General features: G+C 34.0%; 1 protein-coding gene and 1 non-coding gene across 2 annotated transcripts; both read left to right on the top strand.

Annotated features, from left to right (window-relative positions):
- Nucleotides 1–15,894: 15,894 nt before the first annotated feature.
- LOC149249819 (U6 spliceosomal RNA) lies at nucleotides 15,895–15,999 on the top strand. The gene has a single exon (XR_016267597.1). It is a non-coding gene; the product is annotated as a U6 spliceosomal RNA (small nuclear RNA).
- Nucleotides 16,000–18,298: 2,299 nt separating this feature from the next.
- On the top strand, nucleotides 18,299–19,241 carry LOC149249818 (thaumatin-like protein). Its single transcript, XM_089453486.1, has 2 exons — nucleotides 18,299–18,365; nucleotides 18,625–19,241. Exons 1-2 carry the CDS (start codon nucleotides 18,299–18,301, stop codon nucleotides 19,239–19,241), a joined length of 684 nt encoding a protein of 227 aa, XP_089309612.1.
- Nucleotides 19,242–25,884: the final 6,643 nt, after the last annotated feature.

The raw sequence follows: 25,884 nt of genomic DNA, 5'->3' as shown, positions 1-25,884 counted from the left end.
GAACATTGATGTTGAGATAAAATCATATAAGCATGAAAGAACGAAAATCTAAGTTGTATAAGATGAACATTAATGTTTGAGAAAAAATATAAAAGACAAAAATCTAGTACCTCTAAATTTACCCATTCATTGGTTACTCTTTCATTCATATATATATATTAATAAAAAAATCTGCTAAAATACAAATTTTAAAATTAAATCTTTTTATAATAAATTAATAGTATACCATTAAATCTGGTAATAATTAATAAATTTTAAAATAAAATAAAATTTGTTGTTGTGATTTAATGAATTGAAAAATTAAACCTTCAGATGTTAATTTTTTCTTTATTTAAATTTCCATGGACTATTTCTCAAAAGTACATAACTAGTATTGGTTTTTTTGGTCTCACGTTGGTTATTTTTTTTCAGAAGAAAAACCTTAATAGTTCTTCTATTATGTTCCAAAAAAGATCCATATACATATGAGATGGTTATATCCTTGGCATAAAATCCAAATCGGAAAGTATTTACAGTATTACATCCTTTTTGAAAATAAGACAGTATGAGATCTGTATATAAGTCTTATCAAAACATGGAAACATACATCTGTATAACAGTAATTGCATTACCTAACCCAAATAAAGACCTTATTCCATAAAAAAGGAGCTAGAAGCATACCAGATTTTGTCCTTTTAAATGCCTGGCTTAGAAAAAGGTTGTATAACGAATGTAGAATGATCTACAGAGATACATAGTTGTCACTTACCATCTGGAGACTGCATACCCTTTTTAGATAGTTCATCCACCTGCTCATTTTGTCCCCTCTTTATATGTGTGATAGGGAACTGTGAAGGCTTCCATAGGGATTTTATCCTACCTAGCCATCCAAAAAGGCTGTCGTTTTTTATATTTTGGTTCCCCTTCATGAGTTCTATGATTATTTTGGAATCCCCATAGATGTTGATAGGGCCGATGTCCATAAAAGAGCAGAAGATAAGCAGGCCATGTAGGGCCATGGCCTCGGCTTTGTTATTTGTTCCTTTGCCACCATTCCAAAACATGAAGTATTGTAGCTCCCTTGATAGACCGATGTAAACTCCACATGCACACTTGCCATCTTTTGCTACTCCATCGAAGTGTGCCCTTGGAAAAAGTAGTTGACGAGAATCAATGGCTGATTTTTGTTGTATCATCTGTTGAGGGAAGTTTGGGAGAATCGAATAATAGTAGGGGATTATCTTATCCAATATATGACCAAAGTCCTCCTTGTTGTTCTGAAATATCTTTTTATTTCTCCACTTCCATATGAACCAGTTTACAATTAATGGAATGGGACGGCAAACTGTTTTCTAAGAAGCCCACCATTCGTATGCTTCTATTATGGAGGGATGCGAAGCTACAGGAAAACCAAAATACAATGCCATCCTCTACCATAAAATCTGAGATAATGGACAACTTAAGAAAATATGCATGTTATCTTCAGTATTAGAAAGGCAAATTATGCATATGGCTGGTCCCTGCCATCTTCTTTTCTGTAAATTAGTCCAAGTGAGATTTTTGTTATTATAAACAAGCCATGAAAACAAAATTATTTTCAGAGGATAGCCAGTCTTCCAAAAGGAGTATGGAAAAAGTTTCTGAGCGCTTTTTCTACGTTGTTCTATCAAGGAAAGATATATATCTCTGACTAACACATTGGGCTGACCTCTCTTAACCTGCTAAACAATCCTGTCTCTGTCCTCAGTTCTGTATATCCCGGCGTTCTTCATAGTCCAGATAATCTTGTCCCATTGGGTAACCATTGTTCCCCGCAATCCCAGCTCTCTATTTAATTTCCATAGAGGATTAGCATCCTTCCATTCTTCTATTACTTAAGCCTAGTAGAAGAGGCCCTTTTGGTTATTACATAAACTAGTGACAAAAGCCAAATAACAAGAATTAAAAATAGATTGTTTTTTGAATTTAAGAGTTGTCCTTTTAAGGGTAAAATTAGCTAAAAAGATAACAAAAGTAAACTCAATTGAAGCTTATTCCTGAAAAATAAAATAGCATAAACATAACTTTTAAGCAAATAAGGATGCGTCCATTTCTATTGGTTGGACTTCTTTGTTAGGAGTGTCGTTTAGGCCTAGAGGTGGAACCATTCTATGTGAGCTAGACGTTTCTCAATGTTCAGAGGTAGGAGTTTTAATTTATCCACCTTGAACTTTATTCACCTTGTCCAAGATGTGATTGTGAATATTTCTTTGTTCTAGTGACATTTTTTATTTTTACATAAATTTATTTATTTGTAAAGTGATTAGTTGATGTTTTATTATAGCCTTTAGAGTAACTTCTATTTCTGTTAATTATTAATTATTTTTTTTTTTTTTGAATTATAGTTTTTTCCCTATAAAATTTTATGGGTTAATATTGGCCAAATTTCCATGATTTTTCCAAAAAAAATTGGCCAATTTCTATTTTTTCTAAAAATGATTGGCTCAAATTTTACAATATAAAATTATTTTACCTTAAAAATCGCTAACATCATATAGAAACTATATATAAACTCATTATGAATTTGAATAATTTTACAAATATATCAATAAACATTTTATAATTTGCATTTTAGGGGCTAGTGACATTCACCAATGTGTTTAAACTTCAAGATAGTTTTCCATCCTCAAGAATTTCCCTGATTTTTTCTTCTATATATATATATATATATATATATATATATATCCTAATTTTTGGTGGTGATATTTAACTATACAATATTTTATTAGTTATTTTATTTTTGTGATGATTTTTTTTAGTTTAATTAAGTTATATTTAAGTCAAGTGACAGTTACTAGCTATTATGTAACTCTCGTTTTAATAAGTGTTTGTTTAAAATAATAATAAATAAAATTATATATATAGAGTTAGTTAATTAATTATATATGATATATTAAGATAAAAATTATATATATAAATTAAAAGTGTGATGAAAACAAAATTAATATTATAGATCTGAAGATGTTTGATTAAATTAATATGATATTATATTTTTGGAAATAAATAAATTCCGAAATCCAAACTGGATTTTTTAAATTCATTAATGAAGTATTTGTTTTGTTATTTATAACCAAGGAAGGAGAATTTCAATTTAAGAAACAGATCATCATTTTTAAATTTATTTTCAAATTATTTGAATCTATATCCGCTTTGCAATTGGAATTGTTTAAAGATTTAGAATAACCAAAATCCAAATATGCAATTCTGTGTAAATCAAAGTGATTTATAAAATCCATCTAATCTAATAGATTTAGCATTGATCATTATTTTCATATTTATTTTCAGATTATTTGTACTGCAATTGGTTTATGAAATTTTCAAAGATATATGTAATCAAAATCAAGATCTATAATTCTTTATAAATCAACAATCTTTGCGAAATCAAAGATATATGTAATCAAAATCAAGATCTATAATTCTTTATAAATCAACGAATCATATGTAAAATCTTTGCAATCTAATAAATTCAGCAAATATGTCATGGATCTGAAACGGTTAGAAAAAAATTTTTTGTATGGATATGAACTTTATTTAAAACCAAAACAGAAAATCTGTTGGAATATTAACAGGCTGATTTGATTTTATATGAGAAAAGAACAAACCAACCAATTAGCCCAAGTTCTTTCGAGGATGCACTGTATTCTCATATGCACGCGTTCTACTGCCATTCTTTAGCCAGTGTTAATGTTATTGGAAGTAAGGGTAATGGGGCACCTCCCTATTTTATGCTCGCTCTATTCAGATGAATTTCCTATGGTCAGCAAACAAGAAAAACTGTTGTGCACCTTAAAACTTTCAAGCTGAGAAAGGATTAGTCATCTTCGAAACAAAATGAAAATTTCCCCAGTTTTGAGAACACCTATTGGCTCAAGTCTTTATCACCTTAGTTTTCTCTGTTTTCTAACCAGAGGAAATTCATCAGAGTGAGCATAAAATCAATAAGTGTGAAGCAAATCTACATCTTAAATACCTTTTCTGTGGTTTAGAAAGCCTATAGATACAGAGGTATTTCAATGATCTCCTCAACAACAACAAAAGTTTGGAGTTATGTCTGCAGACAGGCCTGGTTTTCAGTCCTTCAACAATTCAACCTCAAATGAATTAAGTGAAAGGCCTACAGTCATGATTTCCTCCTCATGGGTGGCCTTCATTTCTCCTGAAATTGAACTGCATCAAGAAGAATCCAAACGTGGCTAGTAGAGAATCAGAGCTTGTTCACTTAATTTGGGTGAAAAAAGGGCCAGTTTCTATTAATTCTATTGTCTAATCTAAAATCTAAAAAGCACTTGACATTGTGGTGGAGCCACTGCCGATTAGAGAGACTGAACAGTTGCCTTGACATTGTGGTGTAACCCTTGCTGATTAGAGAGGCTGGACCAGTTGCCTTGAGGATCGAGTTGCTCTATCGTCTGTTTTTCAGAGTGAAGAATACTGTGAAACCAACACTTCTGCCTTTCCTAATTTCTTATATGAACAAACAATTGAAATGCTCCCTGTGCCATTCAGGAAGTGGACTTGTGGATTTTTTTCAATTATTATTTTATAATAATTGGAATCTTAGTATAAATGTTGAAGTATTTTTCAGTTTACAAGGTGGTTTATTCATTCAGTATGTATAATTATGTCAATTTTTTTAAGGTTCGATGAAATTGAAATATATGTTGAAATGTTGATAAGCTTAAAGTATGTTTTTAATTGTTTGATGATTGTGTTTACTTGATAAGAAATGGTATTTTTTTGCGCTTTGATGTAAATTTATCTATTGATTCAGACAAATTGGATTGACCTCACAATTATAAGGTTTGGAGTCATCACATGCAAAGTACATTGATTTATAATGAATTGTCGAAATATATGTATAGATAATAAAACAATGCTTATTGATAAAATGAGAATAGAAAAAAAAAATGCATTTATTTTGTAATTAATGGAATGTTTATGCACATTGAAAGTACATGTGGTCCATAGACTACATGGCAAATCTTTAAGAAAATCTTTGATATTCAACCTGAATCAGAATGGATTGATCTCCCTACAAAGTTCCTTATATTTGATACTTAACCTGAATCAAAATGGGTTGATCTCCATACAAAGCTGTTGAAAAAATATTGATTGGAGCAAAATATGTTTTGGAGTTACCTTTGTTGTTTAAAAAATATTAATCCTTATATTTGATACTTAACCTGAATCAAAATGTGTTGATCTCCCTACAAAGCAGTTGAAAAAAGATTGGTTTGAGTAGAATATGTTTTGGAGTTACTTTTCTCATTTAAAAAATATTAAATAGAAAAAATAAAACGTGGAAGAATATTTTATGACCTTAATACTAATCAATAGTTTGACTCTCTCTCTTATAATATTTTCTTTGCTAAGATTAAAAATCACTATCAAAAGGAAGAATCAAACTTTAGATTCCTTTAATAACTTCTTGGTCCAATATAACTACAATTTGAGCCAGAAGAAGAATTTTGGGAAATATCTTCTCTTTTGCAAATCAAGAATTTGAAAACTTCAAAAGAAGAAAAGGCATTTACAGTGAAAGTTTAAAAATCACTATCAAATGGAAGAATCAAAAGTAATGACTTGTTGGTCCAACATAACTACAATTTGGGCGAGAAGAAAACTTTGGGAAATATCTTCTCTTTTACAAATCAAGAATTTGAAAACTTCAAAAGAAGAAGAGGCATTTATAGTGAAAGTATAAGAGGAAGAGAGACATACAATGGAAATTCTAGAGGAAGAGGAAGAATAAATATTCAATAATCTAAGAAATCACAAGCATGGTTGTGGTTGAGTGAAGGTTGAGGAAGAAATAATGAAAATCTACACTATTCTAGGATGTCTCAAGATTCTTCTAACAACAATAATATATTAGGAAAAGGAGAAGATATGACTCCAAAAACAATGCAAAATATGTCTTTGCAGTGTGCATGTAGTAGAAGAGTGTAAAACACACTATGAAAACTTCTCAAGAAAAAGTAAATTTTCAACTTTAAACAACCTTGTAAGTCCAAGACTTTAACTTCAAATCAGTATGCACAAATTCATGGGCATGATTTAGAATTTGTGTTCACAATAAGGGCATGATTTAGAATTTGTGTTCACAAATAATCTAGAGATAGACTTTCTAAATCTTGTAGTGTAATCCACATTAATTATAGTGCAAAACTAAATGACTCAAGAGAAAAGATAGATAAATGCTAAAAAAGTTCTAAAAAATAGAGAGTTATGTTTATTAGCCTCTTCAAGGGGGAACTCTAGAGAAATGCTCCAAATACATTAATATTTCTTGAAAAATCATTACATAACTTTCCACTAGATTATATCTATCTACAAAGAATATTGACTATATATGGGTCCACTAACTACTTGGACTTTATTAACAAAGAGGATCACTTTTTACAATGAGTGGCTATTAATTAGCTATTTATTTTACTGAAAGGCAATATGATGACTATGTGTGATTTCTTTTGTGGTCAAACTTGAGTTGATACATGTTACTTTTAAAATAAAAATAAAATAATGTTGATATTTTCTAAGAAAAATATTATGTCCACTATAATAAAAAAACAAAAATAAATATAGTTAGTGTTAAGGAAAAACATTCTGAAACATGAATATCTTCACTCTCACTATGTTGCCTCGTTTGTTAAAAATGTGAATTCATCTTAACCACGCTAATTAATAGATTTCAATATCAAGCTTCATATATATGTATATATAGAGAGAAATTGCTATAAAATTTACTTTAATATTTTCCAGAATAAAATATTTTAATATCTAAAAAAAATAAATAATTAAAAGTAAAAAAGTTCAATTACTCCTTAATATTTAAATAGAAATGCAATTCATTCCATTCTAAATATAAATATACGATAAATAAAATATTTCTATATATCTGGTTAAATAATGGTGGTGTATATTTTCAAATATATTAACAATAGAAGAAGCAATTTAATAGAATAATGATGTTCCTCAATAAAATATTTCGATGTAAATATTAAATAAAATATTTTAATTTCATATATATATATATTCTCTCTTTATTTGGTACAATGCTAGTCTACAAGTATATTTCACTAGGCACTAAGCCATTACAACCATAATTAACAAGGCATTATAGCTTATCATAGCACTAGCAGATATTTATATCTAGGTGGGGAATATAACAACTATTTTTCCCAACCACCCAAGCTAACTCCAATTGACAAATTCATGTATATATTATATAAAACAATTAAAAAACAAATCTTATGGTTAAAACATTTCAAGTAGTTTTATTATTCTACATTTTGGGTTCTTTTAAGATATATTTTCCTATCTATTTTGTCTAAAATCTATCAAAGATTTGGTATAATTGAAAGTGTAATATAGACAATCCAAGTGCCAAAGGATATTTTCAAGGCATTGAATCCATTTATATACTTAAAAATTTAATTTAAGATTTTAATCCATTGACACATTCAAGGATGAAGTGAATTTTAATTATCTATCAAAGATTTGGTATAATTGCAAGGTGTAATATACATAATCCAAATGCTAATGGAGATTTTCAAGGCATTGAATCCATTTATAAACATAAAAAATCAATTGAAAATTTTAATCCATTTACACATTCATGGATGAAGTTTAATTACTAAAAAATTACCCATGACGTGTGTGTAACCAATATAGATCTATCTTAAATTGTCAAGAGTGATCCAATCTCTTGAGGTGTAAGCCATTTTTCAAATTTTACACTTTAAAATAGGTTTGCACCTCAAAATATCTGATCCCTCTTGATGCTTGGAAGATTTGGGGTTAAGATGGATCTATATTAGTTTTTTTTTTTGTTCACATAATCGATTGCTATTTGTATTCCAAAAAAATATTGGGAGACTGAGCTCCTGTAATACAAAGTTTTAAGCCTAAAGGCAAAGCTAGGAGATGATTGGGAAGACAAAATTTTCCTTTTCTTTTGTCATTTCTGACTTTTGGAAAACAAGAGTAAGTAAAAATTCTAAAAAACTGAGATAGAAGTAAGCAATATCTGCAACACATCTTTAATCTATGCTAACATGGCTGATCTATCGTTCTGTTGAATCTTTTGGTTTACTATCGACTTCAGCATTCCTGAGGCTTGAAGAACTGGTGCTGGGAGCATTCATTTTCTCTATCATGTACTTCAGGATTTCGATTGATTCCTGGACATGACTGCATTTATTGGCTAGATCATTAAACTATGCCTGGAGCGAGGAGACTCTATGTAGAAATAAATTGATATCTGCTTCATATTTCTCACTGGTCAGTCTGGCATGGGAATCTATTCTGGCATCTAGAAGTCTTTGACGCATGCGGATTTGTTCCAGTTCCACCTGTAGATCAGTACAATGCAGGTAGTCTTCAGATCTTGCCATAACGTGGATGCTGGGAGCTGCCTTAGTGCTCTATTTGGGATGAGAAAGACCTGGAATGTTTAAGGAGTTCTGTCTAGCCGACGAAGATAAGGAAGAAGAAGGACTATAAAGGAGAACGTCCTGGTGAGCAGAGGAACTAAGAGGATAATCCTTCTGTGACGAAGAAAGGGAGAAAAAGGGAACGCACCATGGAAAAGGGATGAGGACAGAGCGCAGATTAGAGAGCAAAGGGGAATGCAGGTGAGGGAGAAGCAGAGAGTAGCATCGAGATGGGGAGACAACGGAGGTCGAGGTCCCAGCCAAGCTGGGGTTCGGGGAACAAATGCAGAGGATCACATAAAAAGCCAGTGAACAAAACTGAGCACTGGGTTGCGGGGGGATGCTCAAATTTATAAGATGAATACCACAAAAGTGGAGGCACGGGATCATGAGAGAGGGAAGGAGGGAGTCACAAGAGTGAAGGAGTCGAGTCAATCGAGGCAGAGTGGAAGGGGGACGGGACAGAAGGGAGGAGAGGAGATCTTAATCAGAGATTTGATAAATAAGAGAGATGCAGATGTTTGTTAGAGAATCCCATGAAGATGTTGTGGAGGATAGGGTCAGATGAGTTACCATGATGAGGGAAAATATTACAGGACATGATGTTGGGATTCTATATTATTGCAGAGAAGATTGCCTTTGGGTTTGCAACAAGCTCTGTTGGCACGCATGTCGGATTCTTTGTTGAGAGAGTGGAGCACATGGAGAAATCTAAGTTCCATGTTTTGACAGGTTAGAGCTTGACACTTGTTAATCATTTGCTGAAGGAAGATATTGGATGCCTTTCGATTGTAAACCATGATACTGGTGATTGTGGAAGAGTCTCCAAAAATCAGCGCTTTTCTAATTCCAAACCTTTGGAGTTGATTTAGACCTTGATAGAGATCAAGAGCTTCTGCCTTGTTGTTGGATAAGGAGCCCAGTCCCCATTCATAAGTGGTTATAATGCTACCACTGGGACTGTAGATGACTCCACCTGCACCTATTGTTCCTAGGTTGGATTTAGAAGCTCTATCGAAGAAGAGATAGTGGCGATTGCTGCCTCGAAGCCAGCTTGAAAATTATTCTTCTTTGTTTCTTATTTTCCAATTATGTTTGGGGATGTTGGATTGGATGATGGAATTACTTTCAATTTGATTACTATTGCTTTTATCTAACAAATAGCCAATAAAATCCCTTTCCTCAAAACAGAGGCCATCGACATCAATTTTCTTCAGATTTCTGGCAGAAATGGTTTCTAACCTTAAAATTTTGGCCTTGTTGCAGAGATGCCTTATGATGGTTTCCTTGTTTTGGAATATCATACGGTTCCTTGCCAACCATATTTTCCACAGAAAGGCGTAGAGGAGGGCATACCAAACCCGTTTGGCTATATTGTTCTTCTTATGCTACCAAGGGTAACTCTTCTTCCATAGATTCAGAACCTCGCCAATGGAGTTTTGGGAATTCCATGGAAGATGATCATTGGGAAATATTCCTTTCCAGCAAGAAATTGCAAAAGGGCAGGTGAGAAAGAGATGTTGGATGGTTTCTTCTTCTTCTTTACAATTTGGGCATCGTGAAGGTCGTACTATACCTCTCTTTTGTAGATTATCAGTAGTGAGAATTTTCCCTTTCAAGAGGGTCCAGATGAAGAATTTGATTTTGGGGATGGCCTCAGATTTCCAGACTATTTTCCAATGAGTCCAATCTGGAGTAGGATATTCTTTGTTACATAAGTAATGGTGGCCAGCTTGAATTGTATAGTTGGAGCCTGTAGGATCCCATCGAAAACTGTCGATGTCATTTTTTATTATGGGGGCAATGTTGTGGAGATGAGCTTGAAGGATGTCAAAGCTCTCCTTAAGATCTAAGGGTATGGGTGGAAAAGTCCATCCCATCCATATCTGCGAGTGGGTGTCCCATTGCGAGATTTGGTCCAGATAATGAATTCCTTTATTGCAAAGAAAGAGAAGGATTTTATCCATACCTAGTTGACTGCTGATAGATTGATTCCCCATAATTTTGTCTGCTCCAATTTTGATACTACTGCCTCCCTTGGGGACTTTGGAGGTGTTTTGGGCCAAAAAAGGGATTACTTTTTTGCATAGTTTCCAAATTTTTGAACTATTTCTAGTAGGTATTTCACAGTCCAAGAGTTGTTGTCTTGGGCAGCTTAGATATTTGACTTCTAGAACTCTTTTCCACCATGCGGCTACTCGCTAATTAGTCTCCACACGATCTTGCCTCCAAAAGCCAAATTTGAGAGCTTGGGAGATCTGATTCCGAGTCCTCCACAATCCTGGCCTTGAATTACTTGCTTCCAGTTAACAAGATTGAACTTCTTTTTTTCATTTTCCCCCCTTTCCAGAGAAAATGGTGGAGAATACTTTCCATTTTATTATGGAATATGGCTGGGGCTTGAATTAGAGTGAATTGGTAGAGTGGAAGAGATGAGAGGCCCGATCTTAGAAGAACAAGGCGGCCTACGGGTTAAGCCATGTATAACCCCACTGTTGCACTTTCCTCTTCATTTTGTTTATAATTGTGTCCCAGATTTCTGATTTTTAAGGGCCCAATGCTCACAGGCATTCCCAGATAGGTGAAACAATCCCAATTCAATTTGCAAGGGACCCCAAAAGTATTGGCTATATTATGAAGGGTTTGGGCTGTTGCATGCCAACCATAGCTGCAGCTTTTTAAATGGTTAATCATGCCTCTTGAATAACTCATATATTTGTCCAGAATAGTTTTGAAACGGTGAGCTATTATGACAGATGCCCCTCTAATTAACTGAGTGTCATCTGCAAATTGGGAATGGTTTATGTTTTTGACTCCGTTCTCGAATTTTATGCCAATGATGAGACCAGTTTGTCTCTTGTAATCTAAAGCTTTGCTGAAGGATTCAGCCATCAGAATAAACAGGTAAGGGGAGAGAGGGAAACCTTGTCTCAGCCCTCTCGAAGATTGAAAGTGAGGTCAAGGTCTACCATTGACAAGGGGGGAAATCCAAGGCCCCATGATACAGGCTTTGATGAGATCAAGGAGGGGCTTAGCAAAACCCATTTTCTTAAGGACAACGATAAGAAAGGAGTGCCTTACCCTATCAAAAGCGTTGGCCAAATCTAGCTTTAGGATGAACTCTTTTTCTTTTCTGGAATGACTGGAATGAATTGCTTCTTGAACAAGGAGGATTGAGTCAGAGATGTGCCTGTTGGCCAGAAAACCACCTTTGTTTTCATATATGAGCAAAGGAAGAAGAGGTTTGAGACGAGTAGCTAAGACTTTTGTGAGGATTTTGTAAGAGGAGTTGCAAAGAGAAATGGGACAGAAGCGGGAGAAGTTCGTGGGGCAATTCTCCTTGGGAATGAGGGCTACGTGGTGGAATTGGTATAGCCTCCAATTTTCCCTTTACGCTAGATCCATTTCATCATTTTGATAAGATCCTTTTTAATAATACCCTAGTGAGCTCTGTAGAAGCAGATTGGAAAGCCATTCGGTCCAGGAGCTTTGTCTGGTTGGAGAGCCCAAATGGCTCCTCTTATTTCTTCTTCTTCTATCTCCTTACTTAAGTTGTCATTGATTTCATTGTTGATCCCACTTGGAAGGTATTGTAATAGGTTTGAATAATCTTCCTCTTCCTTAGTTTCTATTAGAAGTTCTCTATAATGATCTGAAGCTGCCTGCTTGATAGCACCTTGGCTGGTTTGTAGATTGCCTTCTCTATCAATGATAGATGTAATGTTGTTCCTAATTTTCCAGGTTGTAGTTTGCTTATGGAAAAAAGCTGAATTTTTGTCTCCTCCTTTCAGCCATAACTGCCTAGACTTAATTCTCCATTTCTACTCTTCTTCTCTATTGATACGATATAGCTAGCAATAGAGTTTATCTTCACGATCTTTATCTTCTTGTTGAAATCCACACCCCTCAATTGGGCTATGGAGATCCTCCAATTTGGATTTGGTCTCTCTTTTCTCTTTTTCCAGCTCAGTGTAGTAGTTTTTTGCCTATTCTTTAGTGTGTATTTGACTCTTTTAATTTTGCTTTCCCAGATATAACCTAGCGATCCTTCTATGTGATGTTGCCAACTACTTTGAATAATACTTTCGACTGTTGAGTTATCATTCCATAGAGGACTGTACTTAAAGGAAATAGGTCCCAATAAGCAGTGGGTTTCAAGAGTCATAAATGTGGGGTAGTGATTTGAAGCTGTGGAGGGATGGACGAAGGCATAAGCTGCAGAGAAGGTGGAGAGAAGTGAAACATTCACCAGGATTCTATCCAACCTTTCCATAATATTGTTTTTCCCTAACCTATGATTATTCCAAGTGAATCTGCGGTTTTTTGGGACTACATCAATAAGGTCATGGTCCTGCATGATAGTCTCCACCTGGTTTCTGTATGGATCTAAAGAGAAGTAGTCTCCTCGCTTCTCATTGGAGTGCAAAATGAGATTTATATCTCCCCCCATAATAATGTTATTATTTTCTTCTTCATCTATATTTTCTTTGAGTGTGCCCCAACATTACTCCTTGTCTCTATAATGGTTTGGAGTGTATACATTATAAATTACTATCCTTTGATTATTTGTAGTGCTCTCCAGAGCAGTCTTCATCTAGTGTTGGTTGATTGTTTCTGCTGTGAGTTTCCAAGTGTTTTGGTCCCAAAGCGTTGTGATTCCCCCAGAAGCTCCTCTTGATTCACAAATGCTACCTTTGTACTGTTTATGGTATGCTATGATTTTTTTCATTTCTTGCTGCCCTTGCTTTGTTTCTTGAACTAATACAACTCCTGGTTTCTCTTGATTTATCAGATCTTTTAAGGCAGTTATTTTGGAGGGGTGCTCTAGTCCCCTACTATTCCAAGAGGGGACTTTCATCATTTCATGTGGGGGCTACAGAGAGTTTCTCGCCCTCCCTGCTCCTTGTTTGTTGTATCTTTGTCAATTTGTCCCAAGATGTAGGACTCTATGGGGTTCTGGGTGCCCATGGCTATATCCTTCTGGGTATTTTCATCTCTCTACTACTTGGCGGATTTCTTTCCTGGCCCATCTCTCTTTTGAGTGTCTAAAGTTCCACCATGCTCCTTTGAATTACTTCTGGTGAATCTAGCCGAGGGTGGATCAGAAGGGAGGGTGGAGCAGATAATCAGAGTGAGAGAAGATTCAAGGGCATCGATTTGAGCCACGGGGGGGGGGATTATCCTCTAGGGGAGTGAGGATATGGAAAGGATTGGAGGACGAAGGAGGTGGTTAGGGATGGGGCTGGTCCAACAAAGGAAGGGATAAATGAGAGAGGGACGAGGAGGATGGAATGGGAGGATTACAAGTAGAGCCAGCTTCAAGACTTGACTTGGGGGTTGGGGCTGCTTTCTTTTTCTTAACTGTTTCCCAATGTTCATCTTGTGAAGTATTCTCTACATCAACTAGTTTAGTGCAACGGTTAGGAAAATGTCCATATTCATGACATACCTTACACTTGAAGGGAATCTGTTTGTAGTCCAATTGTTGAATATGGGTTCAATCATCCACCTTGAGCTTGATGGCCTCTGGAAGTCCTTTGCCAAGATCCACTTCTACGCATATGCGAGCACAAGCCTGCATATTGTCTTTTGGTTCACTGCGATCAATGTATTTGCCCACAGCATTCCCAATAGCTTGGACCGATTCATTTCCCTAATAGTGGAGAGGGAGATGTGGAAGCCGAACCCACACAGGAACAATGCTCGGAATATCCAACTCGGGATCAAAATATAGAGTCTATTTGTTGAGATATAGCCCTCTTGAATCCATGAAATAGGGCCCATTCCTGAATATCAAGTCTTTGTCTTCTCTAGTTTCAAAATGAAAGGTGAATTACCCTTTTCCACAAAATTGAATGGATATTTTGCCTTGTATTTTATCAGACCAATTCCTTTCAACCAATCTTTGAACTGTTTTCGGCGATGGCCAGAACGCAGGAAATTGCCCAAGGAGTCCTCGTTCTGCTAGTGCAAGAGCAGCCATACGAGGTAGAGCTGGGAGGGGATTGACTTCCTGCAAAACATTGAGCTTCTTCACGAACTTGGAAATCGTTGGGCGAGGTCTCTGGGGAGGTAAGGACTTAACCAGATCTGAGAATGCTTGTTGAGCAGCGGCCACCTCCGGTGAAGCTTTCAAAGGGGCCATGGCAGAGAGTCGAAGGCGATGCGCGAAAGTAGTCTTGACCTAGCAAGGGCTTGATGGCGTGCTCCACAGCAATTTTTCCTAAGATGGATCTATATTAGTTTAATGAAGGTGACCTCATATATCAATATTGTATCTAAATAATGGGGTTAGAGTAAGACCCTAAAATTCCTTCCCTTCAAAAGCAACATTGTCGTCAAGGTTAAAGCTGAGAAAATTGTTGTAGAGTTGTTGTTATCTTCCAAAACATTATAGTGATGAGTCTTGGGAAGCCAATTCATGAAGGGGGACAATTTTTTCATGAGTGAAATGGAGGTGAGGGATTGTATGAGAAATTTTATGTATGCGAAGGAAATGGAACAATACCTTGACACACCACTTAATAACAAAACCTTAGTATGGGAGATGACACACTTCAATGAAGAAATAATGCTCTAGATATTATGACATGATAAACTAATAAATTGATTGGACTATGACGTGTGGCAATTCCTACTTTAGAAAACACCATTGTCGCCAATAAGTCAAGATCAACACCATTCAATTATAATTTCATAGCAAATGATCATGAGAATTGCACTCCTTCCACCATTTGAGGGATTTGCATGTTTCATGGCTGAGCTAACATAAGTAATTGAAGGAAACAGTTAGTAGGTTTTTCTGGGTGGATGAAGGTTATATTTGACAAATAGACCTCTCCCAGCAAGCATCACACACATTGGGGGTTCCTTGGGGGGTAACAATGTCCATGCCCATATAGCTAGGAAAATTCCCTACTGCAAAGACATCAAATAAATTTTCTTTTATATGTCGTGGTGTGACTTACTTGGTGATTAGGTGATGATATTGTAGATCTTAGAGAGTGAAAAAGGTCAATTTTCACATCTCACTATTGATAACATTTCTTCATTTGGCATGTGTTTGGATGGAAATAATAATGGGGATACCATTACTTATATGTGAACTAGTAGCAATAGAGGGTGCAACAATAAATTCCACCATAGATGCATTGAAATATTGCAACATATCAATGTCTCTCGTCCATGAATTGGGTAGTACTGCATCATTAGTGACTACCTTGAACTTAGTACAGGCCCTTTCAAATGTTCATGAGTGGGATTATGTTAGGTATATTTTTTTATTGAAGGTTATTTTCCATGTATATTTGATATATTTATCCCAAATCAAATCCTTCTCTATATATGATCATATGTTACTATAGCTCCATTGATATTTCCCCTGTAATCATTAGGTTTATTGCTCCAAAACCCCAACCATTGTATATAACACCCCAAAATTTTCTTTCTTGGGAGACATCTGATAAAATTGGAACAGTATAGAGAAGATTAGCATGACCCCTGTGCAAAAATGACATGCACAAATTGAGAGAGGTCCTATTTTTTTTTTTAAATCACCAGATCCCAACAGAACTCCACAGTTAAGTGTGCTCCGTAATTAACCGCGCTTGGGATAGAGTAGTACTGGGATGAGTGACCTCCCGGGGGGTCCTACTGTTCCACCCTCCCCCCTTTTCTAAAAATTAGTCATGCAGTGGATAAACTTTCAAAGAGAGCTTTAAAATTAGTCATGTAGTGGATAAAATTTCAAAGAGAGCTTTATTTCTAGACCCGAGATACATATCAAAGAGAGCTTACATACCAAAGAGAGATTTATTTCTAGACCCAAGATACATATCATTTGAAAGATAGGAGGGCATCATTATACTTGAATCCCACTTCAATTAGCACTTATACTCTAATCTATTGTATTCTTAAAATATTTTATATCATTTAAAGAATGGGATGGCAGCATTATACTTGAATCTCACTTCAGTTAGAACTTAAACTCTAATCTATTGTATTCTTAAAACATTTTATATCATTTGAAGAATGAGATGGAAGCATTATACTTGAATCTCACTTCAATTAGCATTTATACTCTAATCTATTATATTCTTACAATATTTTATGTTGTATGATATTCAATTAGCACTTATACTTATACTCTAATCTATCGTATTCTTACAATATTTTATGTTGTATTCTTAAATAAACAATTAAAACTATTGCCGCCACTTCACGGTAGATTTTTTCTAGTCAATTTTATCCCTCCCAATATCCTTTTAGTTTTAGAGTTACAGGCCACCAATAGTCTTGGTGCTATAGTTGTTTTTCTTATCTATGGGGTATTTTTTTAGAAACTTTAGAAATCTATTCTATCTTAATGAAAATAGGTCCGAACTATATCAACAAAGCAATTTGTTACTTTTTTTTGTGTGTCAACCATTGTCCTTTAGCAAATAAGGAATGTTGTTATATTGTAGAAGACTACTCAAAGTTGATAAGCACAAGTGTACCATTTTATTTTATTTTATTAGAATAATAAAAAAATATCTTATTGAATGGAAAAAGAAATAACACCCAAAAGTCTATACCTATATCTCTATTTTAACTAAAAAAAATGTCTTTCCCCTTAATTTGAAACAATATATTGACATTATTTTCCATAATTCTTTACCAATGAACTTGATAATATATTAATTAACAAATTAAAACTTTATACGACTTTTTTTCACTGCTTAAAATGAATCAATTTAATTTTTATTACGGTTAGATAATAAATGTTTTCATAAGAACCTTATAAATGGAAAACAATCAAATACAAGTGTCATATGAAATGAATTATGGTTTTTTAGGCATGTAGCAATCATAAGCCATGATATTAACCCATGATATTGTAACAAAGCCTATTTATAAGTTAAGAATCTTCATGATAAAATGGGGTGAATCCCTATGATTCGTAATCGTGTTACATGTTTTTTTAAATGTATATATGTACAACCATATAAAATGGTTAATAAACATGGATAGACATTAATTCATAATAAGCATCAAAATAATTACTTCATGTTGCTAAAATTGAAAAAAAAAAATCATATATATATATATATCATCATTAATTATAGAAGTAATTTTTTTTAACTTTATTTCTTGGCATGTCTAATTATTAAAAGTTTTTAGCTTTTTGTAACTTTATTTTTTGGTATGTCTCACTATTAGATTTTTTATTGTCTTTGAACTATTAAATTTTTTAACTTTTTCTAACTTTATGACCATAGTCAATTTTTTATTTGTTAAATCTCTATTTTTGTAATTTAAACTACAATACCTTAAAAAACTCACTCACTATTATTATAGAAAGTTCACAATTCAAATTTGTAATTCCAAATAAATCTTTAATAAGTAATTTTGACCAGAAAATATACCCAAAAAACAAAATACAAATCAAAAAGAAGTGAGCAGAAAATATACCAAAAAACAAAATACAAATCAAAAAGATGAACTTAACCAATAAAAACCATGCTTTATCGGTTTAGATATAGTGGCAGGGTAGCTTATTTCTAATTCCATGGATTTGAAAAACACAGAAAAAGGAAATATTTTTTTATGAACATTCCGTACCTAGTTACCTTCCCAATGAAAACCCAGAGCTTCGTTTCTCATTCTTATCCATTTCCTTCCAAAGATTTCTAATTTCAGCAAGTTGTGAAAAATCCAAGCAGTAAATTTCAACGTAATTGTTCTGTAAATCTCTTCCCTTATAAAATTCCCTTGTGTCAGCATGATTGCCCAGAGATTAAATCAAGAGAACTTCAGTATAACCTGCGAAGATGGTTGGAAGACGAAGCAGCTACCAGTTAATAATGGCGCCGTTGATAGGTCTAGTGCTGGTTGTTACTATTGTGGCTCTTCTCTGTCTCTGTGCTGCAGGTAAAATTCTCATCCTCCAAGTTAATTATCTCGATTATTGGTCTTGGCAATGCGGGCCAATTAGGTTAGAAGTAGTAAAATTTTTCAAAAAATAGCACATAAAGTTTACTCAGTTGATTGTTTTTTTTATTAATTTAATTATTTTGATCGTTGGTCTTGGCAATGTGGGCCATGGGCCAATTAGATTAGAAGTAGAAAAATTTCCCTCCTTTTTTGTTTATTAATTTCCTTGAATTAATACAATCCGATGGAAAAACAGCGCAGCCAGTGGCTTACAAGACACTGACTGTGGTGAACACTTGCAATTTCTCTGTGTGGCCTGCAATTTCTGTGGGTTCAAGCAATCTTCCTCCTCCTCAGATGGCGGAAGTACCAGCGGGGCAGACACATTCATGGAACGTAGATCCATACTTGGACGGGTTCCTTTGGGGGAGGACTGATTGTGTGTTCGATTCCCAGGGGGTGGGAAGCTGCGATACCGGTGACTGTGGAGGAAATCTGCAGTGCAATAATTATAGTGGAAATATAGCTGCAATCACAAAAGTGGAGTTCGAACTTCTGGGCGGAACAGCGAAGCCGGACATGTTTGACCTTACGCTGGAGAGCGGTTACTGTCTTCCAATGTCTGTAGTTCCAGGCATCAGTAACAGCCCCCCCTGCAACTCCATGGCGTGCACAGCCAACGCGACTGTTGTGTGTCCGAAAGATTTGCAGCTGAAGAAGAATGGGAGTGTGGTTACTGCGTGCGACAACCCGCCCTCCTATGGCCAGGCATTACAGAAGGCGTGCCCTAATGCCTTCCCCTTCCAAAGCGGCAGTATATGCCCTCCAGAGACGGCGTCGTACACCATCAACTTCTGCCCTCCCTCGATTTAATATCTATTTTTTTAAACAATTGTTATGAAAGTTGTTAGGATAGTTTTGATGAGTTAACGAGATAAGATAATACTATCACAACCACGTTTTTGGTATATGTTTGTCATTATGTTTGTATTAAGTTTTGAGGTATTAAGTTTTTGAGTTTTTAAAAATTATAATATTAAATCCAATATTTTTAGAATTTAACTTTATAATAGCAATAATTTAGAATAAGTTTCTTTATATAAATGTTTTAAAATCAATATTCATAATTTATAGAGTGGAAAGTTTATTATGAACTTGAAATCTCTTTTTGGCACTTTTCTTAAATGTGTTTTTATATAGATGTGAAGTTTGAGGATGTGGTATCTCTAAAACAGATGTTAAAGAGTTCTCTTACCTTTAATCTCTAAGAAAACCCTCCTCTTTCACACTTTTGTTACTTGCAGTGTTTTATATAGATGTGAAGTTTGGGGATGTGGTATGTGTAAAGAATCATGGATAATGAAAACCTCCTCTTTGACACTTTTCTTAAGCTTGTTGTTTTTATATAGATGTGAAGTTTGGGGATGTGGTATCTCTAAAAATTGTTGATAAAAATAAAACAGATTTAAAAGAGTTTTCTAACCTTTAATGCAAGAGAACAAGTTAAATAACATGGAAATAAGAGGTTTTCTAATATTGCTTCAAATTTTAGTAAAAACTACTTTTGACTCAAGTGAGGATGGCATAAGGATGCTAGTTTTAATTAAACCATTAAAAAATAAAAAAACATATAATTTTGCAAAATAAAAATAATATTATAAATATTATAACCTCAAAAAAATTAGGATATTATAAGAATCTAATTAGTCATAATTTATTAGGTGAAAAGCATTTCTTTGTTCTCATAAATGGTAAAAAAGAAAATAAATATTACTAAAATAAAAACTAAGAATAGAGTGAAATTACCATTTGATTAATTCCAAGAACACTTTGCAATCGAAATTCTCTCACCATTATAACATTAAAGGTTTGAAGGTTTGAGAATGAAAAATACCTTTTCTGTATATAAAATTAGATTTTAATGTTAAGAGATTTACCAAAAAACCAACCTTCGTAAATTTCTAACTTAATAAAATTAAAATGATATTCAAAAGCTTAATTTTTTTAATATAAAAATTAAAATTTTAAAAATTTCAAGTAACATTTTACCTTTTATCATTATAATTATTATAAAAATTATTTAAATTTTACCATTCATCATTTACTTATTTAACTAAATGGTAAATGTTTGGAAAAACTCCTTTTATTAACAAGGAAAAATAATTATAAATAAACATTATAAATCTTATTTAACTAAATGGCTCGAAAAACTCCTTCAATTAATAAGAAAAAATAACTATAAATAAGCATTATAAATGTGGAAAGAGCCTAACTTTTTATGATATAGATTATATGATAATATCATATAAATTCAACATTTTAATACATAATTGATATTTTAAAATTATAGTTATTAATAAATAGAATGACTTTTAAGATTTAAAATTGAAATTTCAAAATATAAAAATCGATGATATTTAATTGTATTAATAAAATAATATTACAAAATCAAAAAATATATAATATTTGGTAATTGATTTTGCATTTTGAGAGATTTCTTTTTTTGTTTTCTTTTGGTAATGGATTTATGCTGATTTTGCGAAACATATTAATGAATATTTAATCTTTTTCAAGTTCGCACTCATAAAGTTAGATTTCCTCCATATCTCAGATTACCTCGCACTGAGCCAAATCGACATGGGCTCGACGAGAAGAAACTTTGGTCTTCAGAATTCAGGAGCAGAGTAAGAGATAAGGAGGAATAGGGTGCTTTTGTGAGACCATATTGAGATTAGTTTTTGGTAACAAAGAATTATCTAAATTTAAAAAGAAAATGGTATATCGTTGAGAAGTAGCTAGAGAAGTAGCTTGAGGAGGGAGGAGGGAGGAATAGGGTGCTTTTGTGAGACCATATTGACATTAGTTTTTGGTAACAAAGAATTACATAAATTTAAAAAGAAAATGGTATATCGTTGAGAAGTAGCTAGAGAAGTAGCTTGAGGAGCAAGTCAAGGGAGTCCTATATCAAATGTTGCTTTACAAGCTGAAGTGAGGATACTTTGAGAAAAAATGGTAGCTTATGGATATTACACAAAGAACGGGAACTAACGTGGGAAATCTTAGCGATGTTAAAGAAGAATCTTTTGATGAAGGAGAAATGGAAGAATCAACTAAATCGAAGATGTTGAAGATGTTTGACAAGATGACCACCAAAGAAAAAATGGAGGTACCAATATATGAAGGTAATTTAAATGTTGATGAGTTGATGGACTAGATAAATGCTCTTGATAAATATTTTGATAATTACTATTGTGAAGAGGATAAGTGAGTCAAGTACGCAATGACTAGACTTAAAGGCCACACTGCACTATGGTGGAATGAGGTACAAGTTGAGTGAAAGAGAGGACAATTTAATATTAAATATTGGAATAGAATGGTAGCAAAACTCAAAGGTAAATTTTTACCCAAGGATTATCAAATTAATCAAAGACTATTAAATATGTGTATAAAGTTGCCTTTAATGCAAAAGAGAAACTTGTTTGGGAGAAAAGTCAGACAAGTCGAGGAAGTAGTCTTGCAAGAGGCAAAGGAAAACATAGTAGAAGAGGAAGAGTCTAATTTTCAAGAGAATAGGTGGGAAGCTCCATTATCCAATCACCAAGGAGAGGTGAAGTGAAAGGGAGAAGATCATTCTCTAGAGGTTGAGGTTGAGGAAAAGACTATCAACCTAGATTTTTCAAATGTGAGAAAATAGGACATATGTCTTGGGAATGCCTTGAGAATGCTCCAATAGGTCATAGAGTTGCTCATGTTGCAGAAGAAATGGAAGAAGACGATAATCTAGCTATAATTAAATAAAAATCCTAAAGCAAGCGAATTTAAGTGGAAGTTAAGTCAAAGGAGAATCCTATTCAGGACTATGTGCAAGTCCAAAGGTAAGTGTTGCAAAATTGTTATTGACAATGAAATATTGATAATTTGGTTTCTGTTTAAATGGTAGAGAAATTATTTGGAAAGAAATTCACACCCTCATCCTTAAAATGTGTCTTGGTTACAAAAAGGCCACCAAGTTTGGGTTAATAAATAGTGCAGAGATTAATTCCAAATTGGAAGGTATAAGGATGAAGTTGTTTGTGATGTAATTTCGATGGAAATTTTCCATGTGTAATGGGGAGGCCATGGAAATATGATAATAAATCCATCCATGATTGTAGAAAAAATACATATGCTCTTGAAATGGATGGCTAAAAGCATGTTCTATTTCCTTTACTAGATGAAGGAGGTCCTAGCGTACTGTTCATGAGTGGGAAGGAGCTGTTTCAAGAAGCAAAAAAAGAGGAGATACATTTTTCTCTAATTGGGAAGCCATAAGTAATTATTACTAGCACAAATTTGAATGACTTGCATAAATAAATTAGAAGCATGTTCGATCAATTTGCTAACATTATTATAAATGAGCTATCAAGCAGTTTTCCTCTTGTTAGAAGCATCAACCATCACATTGATTTGATTTTAGGATACACTCTACCAAATAAATCAACCTATTGAATGACATCATAGAAAAATGAAGAAGTGAAGAAACAAGTTTAGGAATTACTAGATAAAGGCCTCATTAAAACAAAATTGAGTCCCTTCATTGTACCTATAATTCTAAGTCCAAAAAAATGATGATGGTTGGAGGCTTTGTACCAACTCGAGGGTGTTGAATTTTATAGTTATGGTCAATATTAATAATTATTAGTTTATTCATTTATGTACTTGTAAAGAATATTTTTCATGCTATTTTCAAAAGAGAAAAATATTCAGCATCTTCTTCATGTCATATTTTAAAAGAAGAAAATTATTATTTTTTTAAATAGAATTTTTTGCTAAAAAATAAGCCAAGTCAACTCGAACAGAACAGGCACCCATTCGGCTAATCTAGGTGAATATTGGTGGTTGCCCTCCTATTGCACTTGGACCTCTAACACCTTTTTCTATCAGTTTCCTATTTTTCATCACATTTTTCTATTTTTGGTATTTTATAGGCCTTGAACTTCCGAAGCCATTGTGAGGCCCTAAATGGTTTTTTTTGGGAGAAATGGGAAAACATTAGTCTTTGACAATATTGGTAGTTGAAAGTTGTTGTCCTAGGAAAAAAATTTATAACAATATATCATGTGCATCAAACGAAGATTGTAAGTCGAAGTTACGACCCCAGGAAGTTTACTTTCCAACTAACCCCATCAGGTCCCATACCTTTTTTCACTTCATCTCCTAGGATAAGGTTTTTCGATCTTATTTATTTATCATTATTTTTTCATGATAAAAAGGCTATCGAGCCTCATTTTAACACAGTTTAGAAGGCATGTAACCGTCACATCTCTTGTCATAGATAAGCTACCATCACCTAAACTAGCTTGTTTTCATTCTACATGTAAACAATTTTTAGGATTTGTTATTTATTAAATGAAGTTCAATTTCATTGTATCTCTATGTTTTTGGTTTAAATATGTATTTCATTTCATCTCTTCATAAATCTAGATATGTGGTCTCAAAGCAGCCTGCTCTTTCTCTATTTTTTGTGCATGTCCTTAACAATGTCGGGGTATATGGAGTTGGGACTTAAACTTTTTGAACCCTTGCAAGACTATCCTCGTCGACCATGATGGCTTCCAATGGAAATAGAAAAGAAATATGAGGGAACAAGAGATCCTATCAAATTGTTGATTGAAGAAGCTCTCGAGTGACAAAGGAATGAGATGATGGATATTTTTTCCCAGATCCTTCAGGGGATACCAGTAGGCCAAGCATATTCATCTATTATTCACTTTGGAGCCATTGCCTCCTTTAAAGTACAAGTTAATTTTGACATTCCCATACTTGAAGGCCAAATAGATGCAGATGCTCTAAATAAATGTTTAAATCTACTAAAAGGATATTTTTCAATCCATAATTTTTCTAATAGAGAAAAGAATACTTTTGAACTCCTTAAGGTCGCCGCCCATGTTAAGGATTGGTGGTAAACTCACTGTGAGCATAGTGATTAGGAGGAATCCTCACTATTTTAAGCTGCACCCTCTTGGGACTCTTTCTGAGATGTAGTTAAGGACCATTATTACCCAATTGGGAGCTATGAAGACAAGTACATAAAATGGACCACATTACGACATGAAAGGGACCAAAAAGTACAATATTTCATTAATATCTTTCATACCCTACACATGAAGCTAGGTATCAAGACTCTAAGTGAAATTTAGTGCTCAAGTACCATGGTTGTCTACACAAATACACCTAGGACGAAATGGATTTCCTGGACATCTCCTCACTTGGTGCATCATATCTATATGTTTTCAATATTGAACAAACATTTAAACAAAAGAAGTGAGACTTCAGATCTATGAATCCAAATTAGGGCAAGAGCACCTCCAAAATGCAAAACAAAGGACAGATCCAAGGTGGAATGACCCAGGACAACCCGTCGAAGCCACAAGAAAAATAATAGCAATGGGAATATGAAGAAAGACACTGGAAAGTGGTGTGAGTTCCACAAGAGCCACACTCACAAGACAAGTGAATGTCATTCAAAACAATCACTAATGATCAAGTTGAAAGCTTCGTATTTAGATGCATGTTCTAACTCTAAGTCAAAACCTAATAAGGGGAAACAAATCATTCATGCAGAACCGAGTGCCATTTTTGCCACCACCAAGGTTAATAAAATTGAGCTTGGAGATCTAGAGGATGGTGAGCACCTCTTCCACTCACAGATGTGGGCAAAAGGTGTTCTACTTCAATTCATTTTCAATAGTGGGAGTCAAAATAACTTCATCGTAGTAGATGTCATTAAGTAGTTGGGCCTACTAACAACACCACACCTACCACCATACACCATTAGGTGGCAACACCAAGGTAGATATATATACATAAGCCAACCATGTTGCCTTCCCTACTGTTGATTTTCTATTGAAATTAGGGTTAGCACAATATTTCTAAAATTTTGATAATTACTTTTGATGTAGACCTTATTTTTAATTTATTCCATTTATCATTCAGTAATTATACTTTATAAATTCAACAATAAACAACAATAGAATGGTCAAGATCACAATATATAAAAGAGAGAAGATTTACCTTGGAAAAACCCATTATGGGGAAAACACAACCACCTTTTCCAATAGAGAAATTATTGTTGTTCAATGAGAGACACACCTAGACCTATGGTCACACTTGGTCTTCTCCGCTAACTCAAGTCACCCAAACTAATCCCGCACTTCACTCTTACTTCTGTACTTTTAGAATTTCGACCTTCCTAAAATAACCAATTGCCTAGAATTTTGACCCTATAGGAGTTTACCTAGTAACCTAGAAAATTTCGGACCCCTAAAACGATTTCCCCAAAAATTGCAAATCACAAAGAGAGATTCCTTCACAAATGCGAGTTTCAAGGGAGAGAAAATGTGTCCTTTCTTCTTCATCCTTCTTTGTACTTCTTGTCCTTTGCTCAATTTTCCAGAAACTATGTTGAGAGAGGAATGTGAATTGCCCAAATGAGGAGTTCAAACTTTCTTTATATAGTGGTCTGTCTAGGGTGAAT

This window comes from Pinus tabuliformis, chromosome 7 (assembly GCF_031772625.1).
Source record: "Pinus tabuliformis cultivar Carrire ecotype Pingquan chromosome 7, CPIR1, whole genome shotgun sequence".
Classification (NCBI taxonomy): Eukaryota; Viridiplantae; Streptophyta; class Pinopsida; order Pinales; family Pinaceae; genus Pinus; species Pinus tabuliformis.
This window is presented reverse-complemented; position numbering and strand designations above follow the sequence as displayed.